General features: G+C 41.8%; 1 protein-coding gene and 1 non-coding gene across 4 annotated transcripts in view; both read left to right on the top strand.

The window, feature by feature from the left end:
- The window catches only part of rnf130 (ring finger protein 130), a 171,380-nt gene that overhangs the window by 47,556 nt on the left and 98,978 nt on the right, over positions 1–24,846 (top strand). For all 3 annotated transcript variants that reach the window (XM_041193888.1, XM_041193887.1, XM_041193886.1), the window contains exon 2: positions 8,971–9,218. In XM_041193888.1, coding sequence (XP_041049822.1) covers positions 8,971–9,218 — 248 coding nt within the window. The remainder of the gene's footprint in view (positions 1–8,970; positions 9,219–24,846) is intronic.
- Positions 12,558–12,659, top strand: LOC121281643. The gene has a single exon (XR_005943899.1). It is a non-coding gene; the product is annotated as a U6 spliceosomal RNA (small nuclear RNA).

Below are 24,846 nucleotides of genomic sequence, written 5' to 3'. Positions count from 1 at the left end.
CACAATTCCTGCATCCCCTCAGACTGTTGCTGCTTTTGGCTGTCCAAGAGGTTGGCTACTCTATGGAGGAGCTCATGCACTGAAAGCCCTGAGTCGTCGTGGTGTACACGAGCCGAATGGACTCTTCCAATCTTCTGCCCACGACCTCACACTGACTCCGGGAACTCTGACATGTGAAGGTACATCTCCTGCAACTGTGTTAGGTAGAGCCTTCTTTCATGTGACTCCTGAGGCCCTGCAACTGCACCCAGTGGTGCAGGCCTGTTTCTGTCCCCCAACTCAAGAGCAAACACATCTGTACCAAGTGTTTGTAGCTCGAAGAACTTCAGATCCAAGTTAAGGAGCTGGAGTCTGAGCTGCAGACATTGCGCTGCATTAGGAAGGGGGAAAGCTATCTGGACATTTTGCACCAGAAGGTGATCACAACCCTCAGATTAGGTTATTCAAATTTGGTCTGTGATCAGAGACAGGAGAGTGTGACTGCAGATGAAGCAGGTTTGGGGACCCAGAGGGTAGCATTTGAGGAACCTCGGCCCCTGCAACTGTCCAACAGATACAAGGTTCTTGCAAGCTGTGTGGATGAGAGCGGGGACTGCAAGAAGGATGAGCAAACTGGCCATGGCACAGGGAGCCATTCAAGTTGGGGGAGGAAATGGGAGCGTAGTAGTGGTAGTGGACAGTATAATTAGGGGGATAGATACTGTTCTCTGTAGCCTTGAGTGTGAGACCTGAAGGCTGTGCTGCCTGCCTGGTGCCAGGGTTAAGGACATTGCCTCAGGGCTGGAGAGGAACTTGGAGTGGGAGGGTTGGGATCCAGTTGTCATCATCTATGTTGGTCCATTGATAGGACTAGAAAGGAGGTTGTGCTGAAATAATTTGAACAGTTAGGAACTCAATTAAAAAGCAGAACCTCCAAGGTAATATCGGGATTGCTACCTGAGCCACGGGCAAAGTGTCATAGGGTGAATTAAGGCTCAAAGATTGGCGTTAGAGGGTTGGGTTTCAGTTCGTGGGGCACTGGAACTAGTACTGGGGTAGAGGGGAGCTGTTCCGGTGGGACGGGCTTCACTTGAACTGTGCTGGGACCAGTATCTGGTGAACCGAATAACTAGGGCTGTAGAGAGGACTTTGAACTAAATAGAGAGGGGGAGGGTTCTGGAAAGGGGATCTTTAGGCTTACAAAACAAAAGGGCATGACAGCCTTGCAGAGCAGCTATTTAGGTAATGATACCCAGAGTGTGACAGGAAGGGACAGAGTGTACAAGCATTTTTTTTTAAAAGCAGCAAATAGGGCCAAAGGGGGAAAAAAATAGTAAAAAGGCAAATTTAATGGCCCTTTATTAAATGCACATAATTTAATTACTTTGTTCTGAATACTAACGGCACAAATAGAGGTTAATGGTTATGATCTTATAGCCATTATGGAGACATGGTTACAAGAAGATCAAAGCTGGGAACTACATATTCTGGGGTACGTGATTTCAAAAGGACACGCAGGAAGGAAAGGCTGGTGGGGTAGATTTGTTAGTACAAGATGGATTAAGTATGATAGCAAGAAAGAATCTTGGATGGGAAGATGTAGAATCCATATGGGTGGAGGTAAGAAATAAGGAGAAGAAGACACTGGTGGGAGTAGTCTCTAGACCCCCTGACAGTAGCTATACTGTAGGACAAAGAATAAACCAGCAGATAATGAGGGCATGTAAAAAAGGCAGTACATTAATCATAGGTGACTTTAATCTTCTTGTAGATGGGAAAGTCAAATTGGCAAAGGTAGACATGAGCAAGAATTCATAGGGTGTATGTTTCTTACATACAGTGGACAGTTTCTTAGAACAATATGTTGTGAATCCAATCAGAGATCAGGCTATTTTAGGTCTGGAAATGTGTAATGAGGCAGGTTTAATAAATGATTTCAGAGTAAAGGATCCCCTAGGAAACCGTGACCATAATATGGTAGAATTTAGCATTCAGTTTGAGAGTGAGAAGCTTGGGTCGGAAACAACTGCGCTAAACTTAAATAATGGTAATTACAATGGAATGAGGGCAGAGTTGGCTGGAGTGAACTGGGAAAGCAATTCAGCAGAAAAGACGGTTGATGAACAATGGCAGACATTTAAGAAAATAGCATTGACTCTCAACAAAGATGTATCCCAGTGAGGAAGAAGGATTCAAGGAAGGGGGTATGATTAACCAAGGAAGTTAAGGACAGTACCAAATTAAAAGAAAAAACATACAATGTGGCAAAGATTAGTGGTAAGCCAGAGGTTTGGGAAAGTTTTAAAAACCAACCAAAAGATGACCAAAAATAATAGGGAGAAAATAAACTTTGAGGGTAAACTAGCAAGTAATATGAAAACAGACGGTAAGAGCTTCTTTAAATATATAAAAAGAGAGAGACCAAAGTGAACATAGGCCCCTTAGAGAATGAGGCTGGGGGAATAATAATGGGGAACCCAAGAAATGTCAGAGGAGTTGAATAAATACTTTGCTTCAGTCTTGACGGTAGAAGACACTAATAGCGTTCGAAAAATACTAAATAATCATGGGGCAGAAGCAGGAGAAGGAAATACATACAATAACTATCACTAGAGAAAAATTACTAAGGAAACTAATGGGGCTAAAGACCAATATCTCCCCTGGACCTGATGGGTTGCATCCTAGGATATTAAAGGAAGTAGCTGCAGAGGTAGTGGATGTACTGGTAGTAATCTTCCAAGGCTCCTTAGATTCTGGAAAAGTCCCAGAGAATTGGAGAATGACCAATGTAACACCCTTATTCAAAAAGGGAGGGAGACAAAAAACAGGTAACTAAAGGCCAGTTAGCTTAACATCTGTCATTGGGAAAATGTTAGAGTCTATTATAAAGGATATAATAAAAGAGCATTTAGAAATACATAATCTAATCAAGCAGAGTCAGCATGCCTTCATGAAGGGGAAATCATGCCTAACAAATTTATTAGAATTCTTTGAGGAGGTAACAAGCAGGTTAGATAAAAGGAAACCAGTAGATGTAATATATTTGGATTTCCAAAAGGCGTTTGATAAGGTACTGCACTTAATAAGATAAAAGCTCATGGTGGTGAGGATAGTATATTAGCATGGATAGAGGATTGGCTAACTAATAGATGACAGAGATTTGGGATAAGGGGGGCATTTTCAGGATGACAACCTGTAACAGGTGGAGTGCCACAGGGATCAGTGCTGGGGCTATATTGCCAAGTTTGCGGATGACACAAAAATAGGTGGGAAGGCAAGTGGTGAGGATGACACAAGGAGCCTACAGAAGGATATAGACAGGTTACGTGAGTGGGCAAAATCTTGGCAAATGGAATATGTGAGGTTCTGCACTTCAGGAAGAATAGAGGAACTGAATATTATTTAAATGGTGAAAGACTGCAGAAAGCTGCAGCACAGAGGGATTTGGGAGTCTTTGTGCATGGATCCCAAAAAGCTAACATACAAGTTCAACAGGTAATAGGGAAGGCAAATGGAATGTTGGCCTTTATTTCAAAGGGAATAGAGTATAAAAATAGAGAAGTCTTGCTAATTTTATACAAGGTACTAGTTAGACCACACCTAGAATACTGTGAGCAATTTTGGTCCTCTTGTCTAAGGAAAGATATGCTGGCATTGGAGGCAGTCCAGAGAAGGTTCACTAGGTTGATCCCGGGTATGGAGGGATTTTCTTATGAGGAGAGGTTGAGTATGTTGGGCCTGGACTCATTGGAATTTAGAAGAATGAGGCGCAACCTTATTGAAACATAAGATTCTTAGGGGGCTTGACAGGGTAGATGGTGAAAGGTTGTTTCCCCTTATGGGAGTGTCTAGGACCAGAGGGCATAATTTCAGAGTAAGGGGGTGCCCATTTAAGACAGATGAGGAGGAATTTCTTCTTTCAGAGGGTAGTGAATCTGTGGAATTCTTTACTGCAAAGTGCTATAGAGGCTGGATTGTTAAGTATATTCAAGGTTGAGATGGACAGATTTCTAATCAGTAAGAGAATTAAAGGTTATGGAGAAAAGGCAGGAAAGTGGAGCTGAGGATTAGCAGATCAGCCATGATCTCATTGAATGGCAAAGCAGACTCAATAGGCTGAATGGCCTACTTCTGCACCTATGTCTTATGGTCTCTGAGGTGAATTGACCACAGCTCCTTTTGCCTGTGAACCTTTTTGATTATTTTCTGTACCCGTTTATGACTGGTATGTTACATGCACTTGGGCTCCCAAGTCTCTTTGCACCTCCACTTTGTAGCTTTTCACCATCTGAAAAGTGCCCTGCTCTTTTTTCTTTTAGATCCAACTTGCCTATGTTGAAATCTAATTGCCATAGCTTTGCCCATCATTTATCTGTTAATATTTCTTAATTTTATGCTTTGTACTACACAACTTGGCTATCTTTGTGTCTTTGGCAAGCGTAGATGATGTAGAAAGCTATATATCCAAGTAGTTAATAAATTTGGAGAATAATTGAGGCCCCAACAGGATCCCTGTGGAAAACCACAGGGACGATCTTTCGGTCAGCGAGCGGGGGCGGGGCCCGCTCGCCAACGCTTAAAAGGATGTGGGATGATGTCGGGTGGAACTCCCAACGTCACCCCACGTCATTTCTATTTTCAGGTTGTGCGAGGGCATAGCTGAGTCAGCTGTGCACCTGCCGACCTGTCAACGGCCTACTGAGGCCATTAATGAAACAATTTAGGTAATTGACAGGGCTGCCCGTCCAACCTTAGGTTTGGCAGGCAGGCCAGGAGCTCTGGCGGGCTTAAGAAAAAGCATGAAACCTCATCCACGGGCGGGATGAGGTTTCATGAGGGTTTTTAAATATTTAATAAAGGTTTGAGTTAAAGTGATGGACATGTCCCAACTCATGTGACAGTGTCACATGAGGGGACATGCCAGGGAAATTTTCTAAGCATTTGCCTTTAAAGTTTTAATTCTGAGGTGATCACCCTGAAGCAGCACTTAGCCTCAGGGAGATCAGTGCGCTCTTCCGTACGCATGCGCAAAAGAGCACATTCCTGGCTGAGGGAATCCCCCCCGCACAGGGAGCGCAATGCGCTTCCTGGCAGACATCACGCTGGGCCGGCCTTAATTGACCCGTCCACTTAAAATGGTGGCGCGCACCCAATCGGAGGTGCTTCTGCACTTACCCCCTCCCCCCACAATGGGGGGAAAATTTTTCTTCAGTAGTTATATCCAGGAATGAGAAATTTGCACCTTTTGACAAAATTCCGTCTTTTTGATTATGGAATTCTACTTTTGAAATGTCTCTCTGACTTCTGCCTCCCTCTCTCTCAGGTCGTTTGCTTTGCTTCTTATGTACATAACTCACCACAGGTTTACATTGTCAAAATATCTCTGGCCTAGGGCTTAAACATGCACCATTATCTTTCGCACCTGACAAAGTTAGGGATGTGACAACCACCACCAATGGAAACCAACTTAATGTTAATACTTTCACGGGGTGAATCTCTCTTAGTCTCTGCCTCCGCCTTTCTCTCTCTCTCTTTCTCTCTCTCTCACTCACTCACTTTGAATCTCTTAAACCTACTTCTGGCCAAGTATTAGTCACCCATCCTAATATTCCTTTGCATTGGTCCAATATTTGTCTGAATATGCTTCCATGAAGCACTTTTTTCTGCATTAAAGGACTAGATGCAAGTTGTTCTTGGGTGCATGATGGATTTGAGTTACTCCTTTTCTATCAAGGATCTGCTAAAAGGTAAAATCAAACCAGTCAGAGCAGTGTTTATAAAGCTTTGACACAAATGTATAAATGCACTTTCAAGGTCATATTCTGCTGTTAGTATTCACTTCATACTGTATTTACTGACTGCATTAAACACTGAAATGCTGATGTCACTTTGATGAGTTTATACAAATGCATTGGTCCACAGTCTTGATGGTTAAAGAAGGTAAACAAAGGGAAAACTAATGTTTGTACCCACTTGAAGTGGCCTGCAATCATTTGTATTGCACTACAGATCTTAAAATCTGCCATAATTTTGCAGCCCATCACATTGCAGTTAGCTTGTCACTTTGCACTATAATATTTATATGATTTCTACTCCCACAAAAAATTTGTAGAATGCTTTACCTTCACCACTCTCATCCTTGGAGATTATGCACTGCTTTCCTCATTTCTAACATCATCTGCCCCTATCCATTGGGAGCTGCATGTCACAGTGGTAACAAATCTCGAGCAGCACTTTGGCTGTGAGCCATCGAGGGGTCAGTGAGTGACCTGGGCACACACCCCTGCCATCTTCAGGAACAGAAATTTGTCTTGTGCTGCAATGGACCGGGTGCCTGTTATATGCAGCACTTGATTTTGAGCTCTGTTGACTGCAATTGAACTGAATGAGATATTCAGCTGATTTAGTTTGTCGCATCTGTCAGTAAGACGTGAATTGGTGCCTAATGGTTAAACATTCACCTAAAAAGTAGAGACAACTTTATAGTGGCTGAAATGTACTTTTCATCTCTGTACAAATATTATTCATGTGCCTTTTAAGCAGAATTTGCTGTTGCAGATGACATATTAAAGAAAACATATTTTAGCTATGTTTCCCCTCCTTTATCCCATTTGAAAAAAATTCTGCAACACTATTTTTGAACCTGTGAAATCTTAAATTTTATGTTTTTTGCACTACATTGTACAAAATTTAGACAAAAATGTAGAACTTATTACTACAAGGAGTAATTGAGGCAAATAGCATAGATGTATTTAGGGGGAAACTGGATAAACATGAGATAGAAAGGAATAGAAGGATAATTTGATAACGAGGTGAAGGGTGGGAGAAGGCTTGAGTGGAGCATGAATGCCATATTGACCAATTGGGCCAAATCCCAATTTCTTTCCTGCTAATTCTGTGTAATGCTCTCCTGTACTGTTTCCCACATTTTGGCCTATTTAATCTATTATAAATGTAATTCTCCCCTGGTTTTGCATGGGAGTCTTTTTTGAGTCATTCTATTTGTATAAATAAACACCATCCATTGTTGGATACTTGATGACTGTTCCAGAATTACAAAGAAATACACTTTTCCAAGAGGTTGTTGGAAGAAAAAATGTTTTAATCTTTCCCACATAGGAGCACAAAAGATAGTTCAAATACCACTTGCAGTACAATAATCTTGTTTAACATACTATGGTTTCCTTCCTTCCATAACTCCTTTGAAATGCTTTTCTTTACTTACCATACCAATGTTAAGAAAGTCAACCAGTTTTAAAAAAAGCAAATCTTATTTTAAAAGTTGATTTTATGCCTCCTGTCAGCCTGCTAGTTTTAGGTTGAGCAGTGATTCTATAAGAAGATTGACACTGTAGCAGCCAGCTCCTAATTAGAAAGTCGGGAAAGCAGGAAATGGCCACTATGGTCTTTGCAGTACAGCAGCAAACTCAGCAATTGCTGACAGAAGCCTCTGTTATGACCCCAGCTGATGCTAATACTGGACAAGTCAGATCCCAGAGTGAAACCTGGCTTAATAGATCCTACCTATTTTAAAAAAATGTGGAGGAAAGTTACAGAACAAATTCACAGGAGTCTGATGATTTAACTTTTAACACAAAGAATAAAATATTTATTACATAAGAAAAAATAAACTATATTACATCAGATAAAAAAGTTGGAAATATTTCAATGCAAACACAAGAAGACATTTCAAATTCACACTATTCCTTTACCCCAGCAATATCTTTACCGAAGCATACAAATTCAGAAAGATAAAACAATTTATAAATTCTTGCTTGTGAGGTATGTGTGAATTAACGGACGAACTGTGGTCAGACACACCACACTTCAAAGTACTTTGTACCTTATGGGGATTTCAGGAGAAAAATAAGGTAGAAAATGACAGTTGCAACCAAAATAGATTCTGTGGATTTCTCAACAACCCACTCAGTGTTTGTCACATTGTGAGCCAACCAGCCTCACTGAAACTTTGTCTTTCTCACGAGGGTTTCCAATCTCCTCATTTGAAGAATTTGCCTTGGAATACTCTCCAAGAGTTGCTCCAGGGTTTCAGTCTCGCCTTCCGAGATTCCTTTCCCCTGGATCACTGAGTACACTCAAGCTTCACCTTCCAAGCACGATTTCAGATCTTCAGCTGTAACAAGCAGAACACCATTGCTCCAAAAGACCAATAGTAAGGAGTCACGAACCTTCTGCTGCCTCTTTGGATCTTCAGGGTTTCTGTCAAGCCCACTTTGCTTCAGGTCTGCTCCCTGCAGCTCTGTCTTTAATTTGGAGCCTATGTCTGTACTCCTCTCCTTCAACTTTACTTGTCAGGACCTATTTCTGATCCCTGTCTCTGTCCCTTACCTGGGACTTGCTTCTTTCCAATCGCTGTCTTTATCCCTGTCTGGGACGCCTCCCTGTGTCCTGCTCCTTGGGGGAGACAGTCTGGAATTGCACTCTGCAAGTCAGGTGACCTGAACCAGTTTCACGCCATTTCACTTCCTTGCCTCTTCAGTCCCCGGCCTGAAGACATGAAAAGACAGGAACTGCGCATATGTGGCCATTTCCCAGCCAGCAAAAGGCCCAAGGCTCGCTGGGAACTGGAGTTCCAAGCCTCTGACTTTAAATCAATCAATTAAGTATTTGCTTTTCGTTACATCTATCAATCTGCCACTAGTTTGACCTCAGCTAATATTGAGTTTCCACTTGAAGAATAAGTTTGGATGTTCTGTATAAACATGGGTTGGTGAAATATTCTGTGGAGCACTAGACTTATTTCTCTGTTGGGGAAGCAAAAATGTCTGGAATACAGCTAACCCAGGTTTGAATATAATTTGAAATGTTAGCGAAACCTATAATTGATTGGTTAACCTATTTTGGGCTGGAGTGCAGGAGTTGGGAATTTCAGGAGAAAAGTAGGGTAGTCTCGATCTTGAATATTATAGAAATTTTTGATCCGTGGTTAATCTCTTGGAGATTAAATACATTATTTTTCTTTCTTTTCAGGAACTGGTAATATAGTCGCCATCATGATTTCTGAACATAGAGGTCGTGAAATTCTGAGTTATGTGGAAAAGAACCTTACTGTATTGATGTCTATAGCAGTTGGAACAGCACATTCTCCACGGGACAGCCGTGGCTCTCTCGTCTTCGTGTCCATCTCATTTATTGTGTTGATGATCATTTCTTTGGCTTGGCTGATCTTCTATTTCATCCAGAAGTTCAGATATGCAAATGTACGTGGACGGAACCAGGTCAGTGACTTTCATTTTTGAACATTTTAATATTTTTCAGATTGACTGAGACTTGGCATGCTGCTAATAATTTTGATATTTTTTGAGAAGCGGGCAGAAAAACCACATTAGAGGAGATTAAGTGTTTAAACCAGCTGTGGTATTGTTGCTTTTTGATGCAAAGAGGTTGATTTACAAAAATAATTGTAAATTCTAACCCCTCAACCCCCGCCGCACCACCAACTCTAAATCCAAAGTATGCCTATAGATTAAAGCCTTGACAGCCCTCTAAAATTACAGCATATCATCACAATAGGGATTTTATTTAATGCAAGAATTTACCTGAATACATTATATAGCAAATTGATCTGAGATAAAATTCTTATCCGTTAACCTAATTTCCATACAGAATAAATAACAGAAAAGTATTCTGAAGACAAGGCTGAACAAGTACTGCATACTATTAATTTAGAGGAATAATTTTTTCCTGAAAGTATTTCTCTTTTTTAATGGAATGATGTTATGTTTTCATTATGTATTCGTTTTAAAACATCAATTTTATAACTGATCTTCCAATATGGTAACCAGTAGCAGGGAGAATCGCTGTATATGTCAGCATGATTTTATTCCAACTATGAGGAACAACATCAGATTAATAACTGAGCCAAAGCTACCTGACCCTAGAAAACTCTGCTGCAGACTTGGAAATCTGTATTCCCAACAGGTATTAATTGTGTTCAATTATATGCAGGTGGTGGGCATTAACTGAGGATTTCACTCAGCACATATACTAAAATTGGAGACAAAAACAAAAACAGAATTACCTGGAAAAACTCAACAGGTCTGGCAGCATCGGCGGAGAAGAAAAGAGTTGACGTTTCGAGTCCTCATGACCCTTCGACAGAACTTGAGTTCGAGTCCAAGAAAGAGTTGAAATATAAGCTGGTTTAAGGTGTGTGTGTGGGGGGCGGAGAGAGAGAGAGAGAGGTGGAGGGGGGCGGGGTGTGGTTGTAGGGACAAACAAGCAGTGATAGAAGCAGATCATCAAAAGATGTCAACAACAATAATACAGAAGAACACATAGGTGTTAAAGTTGGTGATATTATCTAAATGAATGTGCTAATTAAGAATGGATGGTAGGGCACTCAAGGTATAGCTCTAGTGGGGGTGGGGAGAGCATAAAAGATGTAAAAATAAAAAATAAATAAATATTTTTTTTTTTCTTTTTTTATAATGGAAATAGTTGGGAAAAGGAAAATCTATATAATTTATTGGAAAAAAAAGAAAAGGAAGGGGGAAACAGAAAGGGGGTGGGGATGGGGGAGGGAGCTCACGACCTAAAGTTGTTGAATTCAATATTCAGTCCGGATGGCTGTAAAGTGCCTAGTCGGAAGATGAGGTGTTGTTCCTCCAGTTTGCGTTGGGCTTCACTGGAACAATGCAGCAAGCCAAGGACAGACATGTGGGCAAGAGAGCAGGGTGGAGTGTTAAAATGGCAAGCGACAGGGAGGTTTGGGTCATTCTTGCGGACAGACCGCAGGTGTTCTGCAAAGCAGTCGCCCAGTTTACGTTTGGTCTCTCCAATTAATTTTGCTTCCAATCTCCACCCCTGCATCATTTTCACGTGGTCCATCTCTGACACTTACCTTCCCTTCCTTGACCTCTCTGTCTCAATCTCTGGTGATAGACTGTCTACCAATATCCATTACAAACCCACCGACTCCCACAGCTATCTCGACTATAGCTCCTCACACCCCGCTTCCTGTAAGGACTCCATCCCATTCTCTCAGTTCCTTCGCCTCCGTCGCATCTGTTCCGATGATGCTACCTTCAAAAACAGTTCCTCTGACATGTCCTCCTTCTTCCTTAACCGAGGTTTTCCACCCACGGTTGTTGACAGGGCCCTCAACCGTGTCCGGCCCATCTCCCGCGCATCCGCCCTCACGCCTTCTCCTCCTTCCCAGAAACATGATAGGGTCCCCCTTGTCCTCACTTATCACCCCACCAGCCTCCGCATTCAAAGGATCATCCTCCGCCATTTCCACCAACTCCAGCATGATGCCACCACCAAACACATCTTCCCTTCACCCCCCCATCGGCATTCCGTAGGGATCGCTCCCTCCGGGACACCCTGGTCCACTCCTCCATCACCCCCTACTCCTCAACCCCCTCCTATGGCACCACCCCATGCCCACGCAAAAGATGCAACACCTGCCCCTTCACTTCCTCTCTCCTCACCGTCCAAGGACCCAAACACTCCTTTCAAGTGAAGCAGCATTTCACTTGCATTTCCCCCAACTTAGTTTACTGCATTCGTTGCTCCTAGTGTGGTCTCCTCTACATTGGAGAGACCAAACGTAAACTGGGCGACTGCTTTGCAGAACACCTGCGGTCTGTCCGCAAGAATGACCCAAACCTCCCTGTCGCTTGCCATTTTAACACTCCACCCTGCTCTCTTGCCCACATGTCTGTCCTTGGCTTGCTGCATTGTTCCAGTGAAGCCCAACGCAAACTGGAGGAACAACACCTCATCTTCCGACTAGGCACTTTACAGCCATCCGGACTGAATATTGAATTCAACAACTTTAGGTCGTGAGCTCCCTCCCCCATCCCCACCCCCTTTCTGTTTCCCCCTTCCTTTTCCAATAAATTATATAGATTTTCCTTTTCCCACCTTTTTCCGTTATAAAAAAAGAAAAAATATATATTTATTTATTTTTTTTTTACATCTTTTATGCTCTCCCCACCCCCACTAGAGCTATACCTTGCGTGCCCTACCATCCATTCTTAATTAGCACATTCATTTAGATAATATCACCAACTTTAACACCTATGTGTTCTTCTGTATTATTGTTGTTGACATCTTTTGATGATCTGCTTCTATCATTGCTTGTTTGTCCCTACAACCACACCCCACCCCCCTCCACCTCTCTCTCTCTCCGCCCCCCACACACACACCTTAAACCAGCTTATATTTCAACTCTTTCTTGGACTCGAACCCAAGTTCTGTCGAAGGGTCATAAGGACTCGAAACGTCAACTCTTTTCTTCTCCGCCGATGCTGCCAGACCTGCTGAGTTTTTCCAAGTAATTCTGTTTTTGTTTTTGTTTTGGATTTCCAGCATCCGCAGTTTTTTTGTTTTTATTACTAAAATTGGAGGCTTGGCCTAAATAGCCAAGTGGTTATGGTACTGGGCTTGTAACCCTAAGATCAAGAGTTCAAATCTCACAATGGCAAACTATGAAACAATGTAACTTCATCTGAAACAGATGGAAACATGTTTACTCAAAAGAGTATCAAGAGTTCAAATCTCACCATGGCCAATGTAATTTCATCTGAATAGGAACAGATGGAAACGTGTTTGTACTCGAAAGAGTTACTAAAATTGGAATGATACAGAGAAGATTAGCACGGTCCCTGCCCAAGGATGACATGCAAATTCAAGAAGTGTTTAAAAAAAAAATAGGGCAGTCACTTGTTTCTGCAGTATAGTGGTTATCACGTTCACCTAACACACACAAGTTCCCCAATTCGAAATCAGACAGAAACATTACAAAAAGAGCAGACTGAAACTGGTGTATGCTTGTAACGATTATCTTTGTAAATAAAAACTTATAAAAGTATGTAAATATTAGACTTCAGTTCTATCCTTCACCATCTGGCTTTCTGGAATAGAACAGTATCATAGTTTTCAGGAGTTGGGTGGCTCTGCAACAGCACTCAATCTACCTTGATATGGCATTTTCCTACTTTTTGCAGTGGAGCTATTCCAGCAATTAAGGAGGGAGGGGACACTAAATGATGTCTCTGTATCACCAATAAAATCAAGTTTTTTGAAAGAAAGCTTATGAATATCTGACATGAGTGCAAGTTTCTATATTACTAAAGCATTGCCATACATTGCTTAATGAGAAATAGCCAATCTGAACTCATAAAAGTAAATTCCTGTCTGAAAAATTCCTTAAATTTACAACAAATCTTATTTGAATTTTTCTGAAAGGTTTTGACAATTTTAAATAAAAAGCTTTGAATTACATTTTAAAAAGAACTCAGCAATTCAGGGTGGAAATCTTAGATAAGCAATTGATTTGGAAATGTGTAAGAATATCAATGAAAGAGGTGTAATGCAATATTTGTAATGCAATATTTGGGGGGGGAGGTGGGTGTGATGGATGAAGGAGATGAACTAACTCCCGCAAGCGTTATGGAGCTCTGTCATTTTCCAATCTGCATGAAATCTTGCTGTCTGTGAAAGTAAACTTTCAATTTGCTGATGACACTGTAATTTGGAGAAAGGTAGAGATCGAACATGCAGCTAAAAAATTGCAAAGGATTTTGATCAGTTATGTAATTGGCCAAATGCATGTGAATTTTATTGCTGAGAACTGTATTTTGGAAGAAATATAGTTAATCATACTCTGAATGGAATTGAATCAGCACACTTGATAAAGAGATGTAGGCTGTCCAAGCATTGAACAAATATGCTGAAGCAATTTTACTACAGATTTGAGAGACTGTTCCATTGGGTGTTTAATTGAAGTTTTTAAAAATATAAGCGGTTTGATAGGATGGAAGACCATTTTCTCTGGTTGGTGACGAGAGATCATCAATTTAAAATCCTCAGTGAGGAGAGAGTTTCGGAGGAATTTCTGTACCAAGGAGTATTTAAAATATTGGTTATTTTCCTACAGAGTGCATAAGGCAGGGATCATTGCTTTTAAAAGAAAATTGGATAAATGCTTGAAACAGAGAGCAGGCAAGGAGCTCCCCACTACTCCAGAGTCCTTGAGGCCACAGCTCATACTGCAGAAGCTCACTGATGTGAGCAACCACATCCTGGGTCACACAAGGTCGCTTCCAGCATTGCCTTTCGGCTCATCTCTGGATATGAGCGCCGCCAGCAATACACCCATGGTTGGGCCAGTACAGGCTGTTGCAGTGTTCCATGTTCACTTGCCTCTTGACCTTATAGAGGACCCACTGCTTCTTGCTGGTCAGGCCCTTGCTCCTCATGGCCTTGTGCCAAATGGCAACAGGCCCTCTTCCTCCTCATCTGGATGCGAGCTGTCACCAAGGCAGGGTTGCATGCAGCCTGGGTAGTTTTGGACTTAGCCACACCATCCTCGATCTTAATTTGAAATTCATCACGTTATGATTACTCTTCTTACTCTTCCCCAGAGAACCCTTTGCCACAGGAGTACTAATTAACTCTGTTTCATTGCACAATTACACAATATTTAATTAATAATATGTTATACATTATTTATAAAGTTCAGGACCTAATTGGCTTGTACCTGTGCATCTTATTTTCTGTGTCCTTTATTTAAGGAAGCAAGGGCATATTTCATTCAATTTTCAATTTATTTTGCATCCAAATTATTACAATGATAAGACTTTGGATTAAGCACTCCTTGGAAAAATGCCTGGTCAACTTTGTGATGAGATTTTGTGCTGTAGTTATGGACTTAAGACTACAAATTTCACCATTTTGTTCCATCTTCCTCTCCTTTCTCTCCAATCTTTATTTCTTGCCATGGAGGGTGAATTAATAACCTGTTCCTAAGCACTTGTCATTGCTGTTCCTAAGTACAGGGTATGAGAACAGTTTGGGTTAATGTTGCTTCTGTTTTAGTATTTTTAAAAGTCTCCTTCAATGATGAGTTGCAGAAATCATGCCAATATTTTATGTTTGTGGAGGCCTTGTCATGTCTTTGGCTTTTCACTTTAAAGTTTTCTAAAGTTCAGTGTCTGAGCCCATGTCTCTGGGTGTGAACCTTTGGTCCTGTTGCCTGGAGTATCTGTTTTCTTACATAAAGTAATTTGAGTGAGTCTGAGGATTGGATGGAAACTCCTCATAACTGCATTTTGCTGTAGTGGTTATATCACATAGCTTCCTGTGATCTTCAACAACTAGTAATGAAGGTGGAGATTGCGGCCTGGCAGTAACCCCGCAGGAGTGCTGTGGAGTTGGCAGGTGTATCTATGGCTCTACATCAAATTAGCTTTTTGGTGGAGGCCACTTCCTAGGCCATATCTCTGCCCAGTGAAATTGAAATTTTCATGAATGAGATGGAAATATTTTTTGAGTTAAAGGTGATGTTGGGCTGGATTTTACGCTGCCCCACTGGTGGGTTTGAAGATGGGGTGGACTCAAAATCCAACTGGTGGCCTTTCTGTTGCTAACCTGCCTGCCCTGATCTGTCTGAAATTTTGCAGCGGGCGGGAAAGGCGTTGTGTGTCCTGCCTGCTCCTTGGTCTATTAAGGCCCTTAAGTGGCCAGTTAATGGAAGGTTCACACCCTGTGGGAAGCCTGGCAGCTTTAAGTGTTTGGAAAGACAGGGGGAATTTGTGGGTCATCTGGACCCATTGGAGGCATACCCATTCCCCCCCCCCCCCCAAGGTCATTCACCCCTTAACTCTCCCCAGCCTCTTGAACCTGGGCTGCTCTGCGTGGTAGGACTGCCAGTAGTCCCAGCAGTGGCCATTGTGCATGTCTGGTGCTTTTTAAAAAATTATTTCATGGTATCTGGGCGTTGCTGGCAAGGCCAGCATTTCTTGCCCATCCCTAATTGCCCTTGAACTGAGTGGCTTGCTAGACCATTTCAGAGGGCAGTTAAGAGTCAGCCACATTACTGTGGGACTAGGGCCACATGTAGACCAGACCAAGCATGGATGATAGATTTATTTCCTTAAAGGATATTAGTGAACCAGGTGGGTTTTTACAACAATCGATGATAGTGTCATGGTCTCCATCACTGAGACTAGCTTTTAATTCCATATTTTATTAATTGAATTTAAATTCCACCAGCTAACATGATGGGATATGAAGCCATGTCCCCAGAGCATTAGCTTGGGCTCTGGATTACTATTCCAGTGACATTCCCACTACACCACCATCTCTCCCAACTGGGACTATAGAGCTGCGGGCCATCCAATTGGAAGCAGCTCTCTAAGGTGGAACTTCTTCCCAGGATAGGGTTGGAAACCTTCCCTTAAAGAAATTAATGCTGCTCCCATTGTTAAATTGCTGTGGAGTAGCCCTTGGGATCATTGGCGAGCTCCGCACCCTTGACTTTTTAGCTGGGGGCGGGGGCTGAACGACAGCAGCGTCCGGTAAAGCCCACCCCGTGGAGTTAAGATGCATATGATACAATAGAATGGTGGAATGGGCTCATGGGGCTGAGTGGCCAACTTGTGATCCTGATGTTTCTATGCAAGTCTGTACCTTGCCTTTTGTTGCAAAAACACTGGTGTACCATTGTTTGCACCAAAGCATCACTATCAAATTTATCTTTATTTCTATTTATAAAGTGGATTAACATTGACACCCCCTTTTCAAAGCCATATTTAAAGCTAAAGTTCCACAATAACCAGATACATAAGTTATCAGCTAAAACATACAGAGGCATGAGTACAGTGATCATAGAAAGAAAACTGTGATGTTAATTCAATAAATAACTGTTAGTTTGTCTTGATTTTTTTAAAAACCATTTCTTTTGCCCCCATCAAATTTGCATATTGTGCCTTAATTGACAAGTTCGACAGTCAGTGCTACTAAAAATGTTCACAAAATGAGCCAAGACTTGACTCGGCTTCTAAGCATCAAACATTAATCATTATCACTATTGGGAAAATACCAAACCTTTCCTTGGCACACCAGCAACAACAACATAGCAGCAAGAGCTCTTCACATGAAGTTCGAGGCCATGTTCCAACAGTGTATAACTGTACTGACAGCTCTATGAAGACGTTGGTTACTGTAGAATTTAAATCTGTGGGAACATTTGAAATTAATTAATCATTGTGAAGAAGGGGGAATGAGTCCTATATCTGGAAAAACACTGTGCATTAATCTCCAGGATAGGAATTGTCTCAATAACATTAGCAGGCTCATTTTGAGAACAATGAAACATTGGTGCTGGAAATAGATGGGTCAGAATCATTAAATAGAATGCTCTTTTGATATTGTATTATGGTGCACAAGAGTGCGTTAAGTAACGCCACTGTTGATCTTAATGGGCAAGGGTGTACTTGACACTTGCAGAAAGAAAAAATATTCCTAATCCTGCATTTCTAATGCTGATGTTGCTTGCATGGGTAAATGACTGAAGAATAAAATTAGACCCTGCTTTTAAAAATTAAAATTCTTGTGTCTAAATCTGGAAGTTGTTGCGATTGTCCAGTACATTCCATTAATGCCATTTTGCTATTTCTGAAGCCAGTGTTCTCTAACTGATAAATTGAATGCAATTTTCAATGTTGATTGATTTGTTTACATATGTATGTGTTTTACTTCTGATTTATACTTCGCAATTTAATATGAATGACAGTGAGAATCAATCCCAAATGCTACTTGAATCTGTCTTTTCTTGTTAAAACTTTAACCAAGTGGACAGTATCTTTCCACATGTATAGGTCTGTGAAAGATTCCACAACCTGCAATTAAAATCCATAATTTAAAATATCGTAGTATAGATGAGAATCTTGTTTGCTGTACATATTTTTTGCTCTTTGTGTAGTTTTATATCATATTAGTTTCAAGATTATGCCATGAAAATTAGATGTGGCAAAATACTTATAAAAATTTAAAGTGCTGGAACTTCCACAGGGGACTTAACTTGACTAGTTTATGGCCTCATCTTGCAAGCTTTGCTTTTTAATCCACACTGGTTGTAGAGGTGATTTTATGGAAAAGTGGGGCTCAGTGGCCCAGGTTAGTCTGCTTCTTCGCTGTCAAGAGTTCAGCCACGGCATGGCATAAATGGGAAGACGGTGACATAGTGGTAATGTCATGGACTAGTAATCCAAAGGCTCAGGCTAATGCTCTGGGGACATGGCAACTGGTAGGATTTAAATTTAATAAACCTGGAATATAAATCTAATTTCCGTCATGGTGACAGTGACGCCTGTCATCTATTGTTGTAAACACCCATCTGGTTCACCAATGTCCTTAGGGAAAGAAATCTGCTATGCTTACCCAGTCTGTGACTCCGGACCACAGCACAGCATAGTTGACTCTTAACTGCTTTCTGCAATGGCCTAGCATCTCAGTTCAAGGGGATGCTGGCCTTGCCAGTGACACCCACCTCCCATGGATGAACAAAGAAAAAAATACAGAGTGACAAACTACCTTTGCAACCACAAGGAACATTTGGTTCAAAGTATGCGTTTTTTGTTTTCTATTTGGTAGATGCTTTTGGATTGCTGGTGACCTGCCTTCAATTTTCAAGTGTATAAACTAATATATTGTTTGTAGCACATTGTGCTTATTCATAGAGCCACTCCACCATTCATTAAGTAGGTTTCCATGGTTACAAAGGTTGGTTGCGGCATCTTTGAAGCATAGGTTTGATGCTAGAGGAGTAATGGGGAGAACTGGATATACTTTCTCTCCCCCCCCCCCCCCCCCCCCCCCCCCCCCCCCCCCCCCCCCCCCCAATCCTCTCTCCCCCCACTCCCCCATCCTCTCTCCACCCACCCACCCACCCCTGTCCTCCTTCCTCCCCCCCACCCCTTTCCCCGTCCTCTCCCATCCCCCACCCCCCTCGGACTCCCACCCCCAGTTCTGCTAACTCCTAACTTCTGTCCTGACAATTGCCACCAACAAGTGTCCTCTGACAAATGTTATTCCCTGACAGCTGCAAAGACCCAAATGATGCTGCCTCATTTTATACCCTTTTGTAGGCAGCTTTTGCAAAATTCAGCCCAAGTCTCTGCACCTATGTCAACACAGCTAATAATTTCTAAGAAAATATTTGCAATTCTTCACCAGTGGGAAGAGTGCTCCAGGCTTCACTACAACAAACTAACCTTAATTTGTACCCTTTGGACAAGAGGCCATCCTTCTAGCCAATCAGAATTGCAGTCTTGGCTTTTGTTAACTGCTGATACTAGATTCACTGGAGCCCAAATGTGTCCTAGATATAATTCCACATATTCTTTCTTAAAGCCACAATACAGTATTTTGGCACTTGCGATGCCAACTTAGAAACTTCTTAACATCCCATACAGACAAGTTAAGGCTGTTCATCACTAAGATAAAAGTAAAATACTGCAGATGCTGGAAATCTGAAAAAAAAACAAAATGCTGGAAAAACTCAGCAGGACAGAGAAACAGAGTTAACATTTTGTGTCTGTATGACCCTTCTTCAGAGCTGAATAGAAGTAGAAATGTGATGAAATTTACACTGTTTAAGGGGGGTGGGGCAGGTGGAGTTGGATAGAAGGCCAGCGATAGATGGGGACAAAGGAGGGATTGACAAAGATGTCATGAACTAAAGGACAAAGGGAGTGTTAATGATAGTGGTTAGTGCTAAAAAAGGCGCTGATAGTGGCATATAAGTAAAAAAGCAGAATGTGATACTCCTTTCAGGTGAAGCAGCACTTTCACTTGTACCTCCTTCAATTTGGCCGACTGCATCCGCTGCTCCCAATGTGGTCACCTCTGCGTCGGGGAGACCAAATGCAGACTGGGTGACCGCTTTGCGGAACACGTCCGGTCTGTCTGCAAGCATGACCCAGACCTTCCGGTCATTTACCATTTCACCACACCACCCTGCTCTCATCCTTGGCCTGCTGCAGTGTTCCAGTGAAGCCCAACGCAAACTGGAGGAACAGCACCTCATCTTCCGATTAGGCACTTTACAGCCTTCTGGTCTTAAATTCAACAACTTCAGACCATGAACTCTTTCCTCCATCCTCGCACCTTTTTTAATCCCCTTTTTTCTACATTCATTTTTATATTTTATCCACTTATTTTTATTCATTTATCCATGGTTTTATCCCCTTTTGCATCCTCCCCCTTCTATCCCATTTTCTATCCTTTTATCCCCACCACTGCCCCCTCCCCCCACCCCATCTCCTACAGATCCATCTGTTACTTGTTCCATGATGTTCTTTCACACAATACTACCCTTGTTCTGCTTTTATCACATTCGGCTTTCTTGCCTTTATGCCACTAGCAGCACCTCTTTTTAGCACTAACTACTACCATTTACACTCCCTTTGCCCTTTAATTCATGACACCTTTGTCAATCCCTCCTTTGTCCCCACCTATCGCTGGCCTTCTATCCAGCTTCACCTGCCCCACCCCCCTTAAACAGTATAAATTTCATCAAGTTTCCATTTCTCTTCAGCTCTGAAGAAGGGTCATACGGACTTGAAACGTTAACACTGTTTCTCACTCCACAGATGCTGCTAGACCTGCTGAGCTTCTCCAGCATTTTCTGGTTTTTTTTCAGATTTCCAGCATCTGCAGTATTTTGCTTTTATTTTTGGTAAGTTCTCTTCCAGGAATGCCTACCTTGAAGAAGTACTGCTCTTCTCTCCAACAGTATTTCCGTTTGTCCCTTTTACTCTGTTCACCTTCATTATTTTCCATTTCCCTCCTGATGTTTGATTAGGTGTTTACCAAAACTCGCTTTCACACCATATTTCTTTCCTCAGTGACTGCCTGTCTCGATTTCCGACTTACCCCGTGTGGATTCCAACTGAAGTTCCATCCCTCATGTTTCAAATCCACTCAGGATTACAGGTATCTCCGGGACGTACACCGTTCCTCGGACTGCTGTTCTCGCCGCATCTTGAGATCCACACTCAGTGCCATGCGCTGCCATATTAACACACTTGACCTCTCTCTCCAGCAGCACCGACTCATCCTATCTCAAAGCTGTCCTTGTTCCCAGTTTCATTTTATTCTTCATCTCATCCGACGCCTTAACAGGAAACTCTTCCTCTTCCTTTCAGATGCTAAGAAACACAAATTCCAAAAACTTATTGATACCAACACCCATCCATGGCCCTCCACCCCTTCCTGTCCTTCTGACCCCATCTTCTAATCCCAGCCCTTGCCATGTATTCACCATACCCTCTGACCAACTTCTTTCTGATGCTGAACGTTCTGTACTCAGCAAAGGATTCAGTTTCATATCCTTACGCCCTCAATCCAATGAATTTCAGGCTCAGCATGATGCTGAACTCTTCTTCTGCCACCTTTGTCTCCTTGCTCACTTCTTTGGGCAGGAATCCTCCCTCCATTCCATGCCTCCAGTATTTTCCTTCCACCAGGACCCCTCCCTCTGGCCTCTCACCTGCTCTTGATCTTTTCATTGAGAACTGTTGACGTGACATCTGCTGTCTCAATTTCTCGGCATCTCTCACCCACTGTAACCTGTCTTCTTCTGAACTTGCGGCACTCTCTTAGGTCCAACCCTGACTTTGTTAGCAAACCTGCTGACAAGGGTGGTGCTGTTGTCTGGCGTGCTGACCTCTACGTCGCAGAGGCTGAGCGCCAACTCTCAGACATTTCTTCCTACCTCCCCCGGACCATGACCCCACTACCGAACATTAAGCCATTGTTTCCAGGACTGTCACTGACCTCATCTCCTCCGGAAATCTTCCCTCTACAGCCTCCAACATCATAGTCTCCCAATCCTGCACAGCCCACTTCTACCTCCTTCCCAAAATCTACAAATAGGACTGTCCTGGTAGACTGATCATATCAGCCTGTTCCTGCCATTTCAACATACTATCCTGCTCTTATGCCCACATGTCTGTCCTTGGCCTGCTGCAATGTTCGAATGAAGCCCAACTCAAACTAGAGGAACAGCACCTCATCTTCCAATTAGGCACTTTATAGCCTTCCAGACTTAACATTGAGTTCAACAACTTCAGACCATGAACTCACTCCTCCATCCTCACCCCCTTTTTAATCCCCTTTTTCCTACATTTGTTTTATTTTTTGTCCGCCTATTTTTATTTTTATTCATTTATTTGTGGTTTTATCTCCTTTTTCATCCCCCCCTTCTATCCCATTTTCTATCCTTTTATTTCTACACAGCTCCACCTGCCCACCCCCCTTAAACAGTATAAATTTTTATCACATTTCCAGTTCACTTCTCTTCAGCTCTGAAGAAGGATAATTCGGACCCAAAACGTTAACTCTGTTTCTCTCTCCACAGATGCGCTAGACCTGCTGAGATTTTCCAGCATTTTCTGTTTTTGTTTAAGGCTTTTCATCACTAAGCTTATGTGCAGTACAATTTGAAACCTTAAGCCTTATTAATTGCACAAATGTGTTGACAAGTTGAAGGCATAATAAGTGCAAATTAATTTTGTCTCATAGTATTGCTTCTAAAAGTTTCCCCAACACTTGACGTAAGGCTGACTGATTTGTAACTGCTGGACCTTTGCTTTTTTTTTTACAATAGTGGTGTAACAAATTTCCACCTTTATATCTCTCTCAGTAAACACGGATGCATTCCATCTGGACTGGGTGACCTTTCTACTTTCAGGACTGTCAGGGGGAGGCAATGGCACAGTGGTATTGTCACTGGACCAGTAATCTAGAGACACAGGTTAATGCTCTGGGGACCTGGGTTCAACAAAAATCTGGAATTAAATGTCTATCAGCATTGTCGTAAAAACCCATCTGGTTCACTAATGTCCTTTAGGGAAGGATATCTGCTATCCTTACCTGGTCTGGCCCACAGCAATGTTCACTTTTAAACGCCCTCTGAAACAGCCAAGCAAGCCACTCCGTTCATGAGGGCAATTAGGAATCGGCAATAAATGCTGGCCTAGCCAGCGATGCCCCCATCCAGTGAATGAAAAAACCTTTATAAGCGCATCCTCTTTATTTTTGATCTACCCAAATTTGCTGCTGCCTCCTCTTTTAGTGCTGTATAAGCAGCATTCTCTTCTCTAATGAAGACAGATGCACAGTACTCAATTGGTACCTCATCCATGCACTGTGCCTCCTTTTTTGGGATCAACCCCATCCTCTATTTGATCATCATTTAATAATTATACCCTTATAAAAGATTTTATGTTAGCTTCTAATCTATTCTCAAACTCCCTCACACCCTTTTTAAAGTTCTCCCCTGTATTAGTTCTGTATATAGCTTGGTTCTCTGCTGCATTATGAACCATACATTTGTAATAAGCCTTCTTTTGCTGTTGCATTTTAATCTCTGTTCGTCTTCCAGGAAGCTCTAACTTTAAATGCACTTTCTGTCTCCCTCGTGGGAATTTATGTAGTCTGTGGGAACCATCTCCTCTTTGAAGGCCTCCCATTTTTCAATTACTGTTTTGTCTATCAATCTTTGATTCCAGTGCATCCGGGCCAGATCCTTTTACAATTTACTGGAATTAGTTATACTTCAGTGAAGTGCTTTTATGCTGAATTGTTCCTTGCGCCTTTCCATAACTCTTTTCACACCTAAACATATTATGATCGCTGTTCCCTAAATGCTTCTCCACAGAAACATGCTATATTTGCCCCACTTCATTCCTCAGAATTAGATTCTGCATTGCTTCCTGTCTTGTTAGACTGCAAACAACTGATCAAAAAAGTTTTCTTCTACACATTTCAGGAATTCCCCTTATTTGTCTTTTACACTGTTATTGTCTCAGTCTGTATTAAGATAATTGAAGTCCCCCATTATATGCGGTTCTTGCATATTTCTGTAAGTTGCCTGCAGGTTTCCTCCTCTATCTTCTCACACACTTTGGCCTGTAGTATACAGCCATAGCATAATACCTCCTCTACCACACCTTTATTCTAACCAAATGGTTAGCAACAATGTCATCCCTTTCCAGTGCCGTTATAAATTTTTTGATCAATCTACCACCCCCAGCTTCCCTGAATATCTGTATCCAGGAATATTAAGTTCACAATCCTCCTCTTCTTTGAGCTATATCTCTGTTATTGCCACAGTATCATATTCCCATGTGACAACTTGTGTCTGCAGCACACCAACCCTATTTGCCATGCTGTTTATTTTTGGGGAGTTGAACTTTCCTCAGTGGTTGTCCAGGACATTGGGATATAGGAGGTGAAATACTTTACTGGCCATATGAGTGATTTGAGTCATTGAAGCCTGTTGGTGGCCAAAAGAAATGGATATCTTTTGGCTCCAGAGGCAAAAGCCTGATCTAGTCATAATGCTCTAAAATAGATGCATTATTAAATTATGAATTTTTAAAACGGTGGCACATTTGCATTATGACTCTTTTACGAAAATAAATTGCTGCTTATCTTTGCCAAGATGCTGTGGATGTAGTTAATTCGACTATCTTTTTTTTATTTCTACTTCCTATTCACCATTCCCACATTTCACATCCCACCTCCCTGGAGCAATTTTATTCTTTTCCCCAAATCCTATCTGCTTGGGAGGATGAAACAGTCCATCATATAGGCATTTCCAAACATATCATATACTTGTGGGTTGGTGAGAGGAAACTTATGGGAAGGCAACACAGCTTAAAAAATGTTCCTGTCTCCATCCTAGGTTCAATCTACCCTGACAAATAAACTCTTATGGGCTACATATCTGTGAAAATCTTGATGACTGTTGGTTAATATCAGATTTTATACTTGAGTTTTTTACATGACAACCCATTTTTTTAGATTTGTGACTTGTTGTATAAATTCCACTCCATGTAGTTCTTTAACTTTTGTTCTTCATTTAAACCTAGCTTTTAATTTTCCACTTTACTAAAAAGTTTCCAAAAGGCAAAAACATTTTTCCTTTTTTTATTGTTTCCTTCAGCAGCCATTATACAGATTAAGTTTCTACAATAGAATTACATAATTAATGAGTGTATTAATGTCTTCTCTGGACATCATCTTTGATCCTTTTGAAAATGA

Source organism: Carcharodon carcharias, chromosome 8 (assembly GCF_017639515.1).
Source record: "Carcharodon carcharias isolate sCarCar2 chromosome 8, sCarCar2.pri, whole genome shotgun sequence".
Classification (NCBI taxonomy): Eukaryota; Metazoa; Chordata; class Chondrichthyes; order Lamniformes; family Lamnidae; genus Carcharodon; species Carcharodon carcharias.
Note: the sequence above shows the minus strand (reverse complement) of the source record. Positions and strands in the feature narration are given on the sequence as shown.